Consider the following 6000-nt stretch of genomic DNA (forward strand, 5'->3'; position numbering starts at 1 on the left):
GAGGGTTATTTCCATCTTAAACACAGGCTAAACCTTGGCGCTTCCTCTTAAAATCCCCTTCAATCTCCGGAATTTTCTTCCATCACTTCCACTTCAAGCAGATGAGATTCTGGTTCCATTCTCTGACCAATGAGTGTCTGTTGCCAGTTAAATTTGCCTTCAGGTTGTTCAAGAACTTCTACCCTCTCATTAAGTCTAAAGAAAAAGTTGCTGGCAGGGCCACGGTGTTGACTGGGCATAGGCTGGGCTTTTCATGGTTTGAGTATCTATCAGTCAGTAGGCAGAATTCTCTAAGAGGGAAGCCGTATTTTCTTCATTTAAATACCCACAAATTAGTGTGAAGTTGTCAGCAGCTTCTTGCTCACATTTACTTTTAAGCTGGCAAAGCTTTAGAATTAGAGTGCCTGCTGCTTCTGCAGATTATGGGATCTGGCATATTGCTTTGTGTACATCAAGCACCGGGAGGGAAAGAAAGTTAATAAGATGAATATCCTGTCTTCCTATTTCATTTCTTCTTATTCTACTATGCCACTGTGATTCAGGTTTCTATAACAAAACCTTATTTGTAGTGCTGGTATTCCATGTCCATTCAGATTCTGGTATAATAGGAAAACATTCTCAACCTTTCATTTAGCGTCACTTTCATATGTCATTGAATTTGAATGTATTGCTCAAGAATTCTTGATGATATTCCAGAGAAACTTAAGTGATTATGCAGTATTACATTATTTTTTTGTTTGCATCATAAGTGTGTAGTCATTAAATATGTGTTGAAAATTACACAATCCTGTAATTATGTCCTCCTAAACGGGAAATACTGAGTGTCAGAAGTGAGTTTTTCCCTTTATTTTCCACATATTCGTAATTTTTTAAATGATTTTTGAAACAAACCAAAGAGAAGTAGAAAAGTATGGGATGTTAAATGCCCTTAAATTATCCTAAAACAAATGCTTTTAGTTACATATTCATAAATATTTTAAATTAGTGGAAATTCTCATGCCACGTTTCTAATGATAAAAATGAGACAGTACTGAAGCAATTACTTGGAAAATTTGGCAAGAAAAAATGACTTAACAAGATAATTGGTAAAACTGAATAATGGAGCACATTCAACATGATACAGGAGTTAAGTAAAGAAATTGCTTTTGCCTGGATTACCTGGCAAATTCGGTCAGAAACAGTTCCCTACGTATCACTTCATACCAACAACTCCCTCTTCGCCTCACAGCAGACTTGGTATCTGAGCCCCAGAAGCGAATAAAGAATATGTTTAACAACGGGAGGAGGTGAGGAACCCCCAAATAAGTCCCCAGATAGGGGACTTGTCATCTCATGCTGGACAGGCCCTGTTCTGCAAAAGAAGGAGCATTAGAATCGCACAGATCTTAGTTAAATCTCAGCTTCATCATTTAAAATACTTGACCTTGAGAAAAATCTACACCCGAGTAACACTCTTATCTCACAAAGTGCTTTTGAGGAGTAAATGAAAACATACATAAAGTCTCTAGCATTATTTATTGGTTTCTTTCTATCCTTCTCATCTTAAATGAAATTGTGAATAGCCTTAAGGAACGTATTCGCTATTAAATACTTTTAAGACTGCTGTCCCAACTCCTCTTTTATGAATTTTGCCAAGCCAAGTAACACTAAAGAAATGATAAAAATTACTCATAATGTATACTTACATTATTATATCTGATATATTAAATCATTAAGTATATTAATATATATTTTAAATATTAAATTTAATATAGTTACATAATAAATTAACCCCTGTCTGTGAAACATGAAGCATTTGTCTCCAAATCCCATTTCAGGAAAAGTAAATAAACTCAGATTTACAAATAAAATTTGTCCCCTATGAGCGTGGCGTGCTCCAGCTTCATTCATTTCTTAATGAGTGTCCTAACGTTAGAACTTCCTGCTTTCTGATTTGTTTTCCTCAGTTCAGATTCTGCCCTTGGGTTGCTTGTGGTGATTCCTTTAAAAAGTCATTTCTAGATCGGCGTGTTGGTGTGGGAATGAGTGTTTTCCAGGAGTTTACCTGTGTCTTCTGTCTGCCCTCAGGAGGATGCATGCATATGAAGTGCCCGCAGCCCCAGTGCCAGCTCGAGTGGTGCTGGAACTGTGGCTGCGAGTGGAACCGCGCCTGCATGGGGGACCACTGGTTCGACGTGTAGCCGGAGCAGCTGCGACACCATCCTGCATGGAAACAAAGTGTCCTCCGGTCGTTTGCTACTTTTGCTTTCTACACACACACACACACACACACACACACACTTCAAGTTCTTTCCAAAATCACAAACACAAAGTTACAGAAGAAGCTCCTGGGATCCCTTCTGTGCCCATGAAAAACAGCAGAGCTAACTGTGAAACCAGTGAGCAGTATTCCCAGGAATACACAAATACCAGAGACAGATCGAAGTGCAAGTCCATCTTTTGTATGGGTTGTCATTCTTGAGTGAATTCAAGTCAGGCTGGATAAGTACATAGAGAGAGATTTCTCAGGGTTAATTTCTGATTTTACCGTCAACAAATATAGGGAAGAAGCCACTGGTGAGGTGGGAAATAGTTTTGAGGGCCTATTGTCAGTGGTTCTCTGTGAAATGGACTGCAGTGGATTCTCAGAACTGTATTCACTATATTTAAGAGCAATGCTCTTATTTAAATTTTCAGAGAACATCTATTCCCAAAGAACCGCAGACAGTAGTCAAAACTATGGGTTTATCCCCAAGAATTCTATCTTTATATATTCCATTGATGAAATATCAACTCTGCATAAATCAGCTTCTCAACTAAGTGAGAAATTATGGAAGTTAATTTGAATGTTGAATGTTTAAATTACAAGGGAGAAATCAAAATTTAATGTACTTTCATCCCCTTTAATTACTTGCAACTTTAGAAAGAAATTGTTTCTCTGAAAATATTACAAAATCTATCATTTGATTTTAAACATTCATTTTGCAGCTTGGAGAATAAGCTAATACATTTGACTTCACTGTAAATTTAATGGGTAAGGTGCCTATAAAGGAGACATATTTAGGAATGATTTCATAGTGATTCTCAATGTTAACAAAGGTGCAGGTTATTAAAGCAGAATCTTTAAAGAAGGAGCATTTCCAAGACTATCCCAATGAAACCGTGCCTGACTTTCTATCAGAAGAGTTTATGCTCTTTCTGCATACCCACTCTGTTCCCCCAATCTGCAAGCCCCAGGGGGCTCTGCCCACCCAATGGATTACTCCATGAAGAGTCCTTTTCTCTAAGATGGTAGATTCACACTGGCATGTTTACTCTTGTTAACACGGACTGAATTGGAGTGTTGATCAAGTTTTCATCTTTTTTTTTGAGGCATTCGCAACACACCAAAAAGGGATGTATTTGCACTTAAATGCAGCAAACCTCATTTTCTGCAACACAGTATGCAGATGACAAAGTATAACCACTCTCTTTTGTTTTCATCGTCTGTCTTCTCTGGAAGACCATGACCATAACTAGACCATCACTACCACATGGGGTCCCTTATAGATTTAGGGACCCTGGAAATTATGAAATCGGTAGCAGGGCTTCTCTTTGTAGATGGAGCACCAGAAATCTTTGCTGGGGGAGAGAGGGAATGATCTCAGAAAATTCCCAAAGGACATCTGTTTCCCTAACCATCCATCCCGAGTCAGTCCTTCCCTCAGAGGCTCTGCATCTGGGTCAAGATGGGGTGTGGCAGCCACATCAGTAACAGCCTCATCTGGCTTCACACTGTCAGAAAATTCAACCTCCCCAACGTGGCCCCAAGTCTCCCAGACTCATGTCAGGAAGCCTAAAGATCATATAGAGACGATGGAGAGCCACTGTCTGTGAGCATGAGGAAAAGGAGTGTCAGCAGGCACTAGCCCACACATCCCAATGGCTGACATCAGTGTTCAGTCTAGAACCCACTCAGGGCCTGACTGTACATTGCTGACAATCCCACTAAGTAGCAGCTCCTTGTGCTGACCATGACAAATCTGATGGCTCCCTCTGTCAGGTGGAGCACCAGCATTTTATATCCTCCATAGCTTTTGGGTTTAATAATGCTGCCATCATTGCCCTTTCGAAATTTGCATGGTTTGTTGGGTGTGCAATACCTGAACAAGGTTTTCTGCCATGCGTTCAGGCACCGCAGTAGTCCCTAGGTCTCTGCTCCTTTCCTGGTGGCAGTCTTTATTTATTTTCTTTTTTGGAGAATAGAATACAGATTCTTAAAACAAGTTAAAGAAAAAATAGCCACTATAAATGAATGTGAATCACAAATCACTGTAACATGTTTGAGCTTGAACAATGTAACAAAATGTGCATATATCAGAATAGAAATAAAGTCTTTGCAGAAGAATCTTTATTTTTCTCTGAAAAATAAAATAAATACTTGACAACAAAATAAAGAAATACTTGACAACTATGCCTAAGATTGTACGCAAATTGTCAATAAAAGCATCAAAAGAGCTTTTGAGTCATCTTTGAAGATATATTTTCGATAAATGCTGAAGATGTGGAAGGGAAGCACAGGACACACGGCTCATGAGCCTCGGCCATGGCTTGGAAGGATTGCCTGGTGAGGCAATGGCCTTTTTTATTTCTCTTCCCAGCTCCAGATTAACTCTGGTCTTATTTCTTTATAAAATAAGGTAGTTTCTTAAGTGCTATCAGAATTTGAAAGGGCTCCAAAAAGCAAACCATCATTTAAAAACCTAACAGTTACTTTCCCGCCTTATCAGCAAACTTTTCTAGTAAATGTTTAAAACAGAAGTTTGAGTTGGGAAAGACCACAAGGCTTTTCTCTGTCATGTCATTTCAGAAGAGCTGAGTGACTTTGCATTGCTCTCCGTGTGGGTGTGTTGACACTGCATTTCTTTAGAGCTGTTTTAGTGGCTGCCCATTGTTCATCCCACAATGAGCTCATGTTGGAGTGATCTGGAATGGAACATTCTTGGAGAGCTCCTATACATATACATATATTAGGCAACCAGCACATCCTGAGGGCCCCTCTGTTGCCGAACACGGGAAACGCTCTGAAGAAACACATAGTTTCTAGGAAGGATGACCCTGGTGTTGCAGAGCAGAGAGGCAGCAGAAAAAGTGGGTGAGTGAGTGACTCCACCACCTACTTGTGTGTGACCTTTGGGGACAATAATAGCATCCACCTCATGGGGCTGTTATGAGGACTAAGTGAATTAATCCACATAAAGCACTTGGAACTCAGGAAGTGCTATTATTAAAAAATGAACAAGTCAATGGAGACCACGAACAAACTAACAAAAAACACACAACAAATGCAAACTAATTGCAAATGCCAGGACTGTGTATTTGAGTAGACATTCATAAATGTAGTGATTTCATGGTAGAGGCAGATGACTGATTCCTGGTGGCTTTAAATGTGTTGGAGTATCTGCTACATAGTCCCAGAGGTTTTCCTGTAAGGGCAAGTTGCTAGCTGTGTTTGAAGGGCTTGAAGCGACAAGATCCAGCTGTTATGCAGATAACTTCCAGGGTGTAAATTAAAGAGTTGATATTGTGAATGGAAAAGAATAAGCACAGACGTGGAATGCCTGTTCAAAAAGAAACAGCAGATATGGGGAGAACCAACATCATTGTTTGGGTGGTCCCACCACCATAGACCCTTGAAAGGCCATTTCCGATACCATGGAGAGTATTGATGTCAGTTTTTAAAAGAAAACCGTGTTTCAAAACATTTTTGAGCCTATCTTCAGGTTACCCACTGTGAATAAACGGTCCAACCACAAATATTTAAAAACTTTTGTTGCAGTTAAAATAGTCAAGCAAAAAAAGGCAGAAGTGTTGTCTGGGAAGATCCATTTGACACACGGATTGGTGGCCCTGCCTGGATGGGACCATGGTGTTCCCTGCTCTCATCCCCTGATGCATAGGCTGAGAGAATCAACTTTGTCACTGTGTCAAGAGGTGACTGGACCCCAGAAGACTGACTCACATTAATCCAACTCATAAGAG

The 6000-nt window shown here is 39.8% G+C and overlaps 1 protein-coding gene across 1 annotated transcript in view; it reads left to right on the forward strand.

Moving 5' to 3' along the window:
- Nucleotides 1-4459, forward strand: part of PRKN (parkin RBR E3 ubiquitin protein ligase) — a 1259401-nt gene extending 1254942 nt beyond the window's left edge. The window contains exon 12 of the mRNA XM_014795395.2: nt 2068-4459. Coding sequence (XP_014650881.2) covers nt 2068-2180 — 113 coding nt within the window. The 3' untranslated portion in view covers nt 2181-4459. The remainder of the gene's footprint in view (nt 1-2067) is intronic.
- Nucleotides 4460-6000: the final 1541 nt, after the last annotated feature.

This window comes from Ceratotherium simum, chromosome 38, assembly GCF_057802395.1.
Source record: "Ceratotherium simum simum isolate JZ-2026a chromosome 38, ASM5780239v1, whole genome shotgun sequence".
NCBI lineage: Eukaryota > Metazoa > Chordata > Mammalia > Perissodactyla > Rhinocerotidae > Ceratotherium > Ceratotherium simum.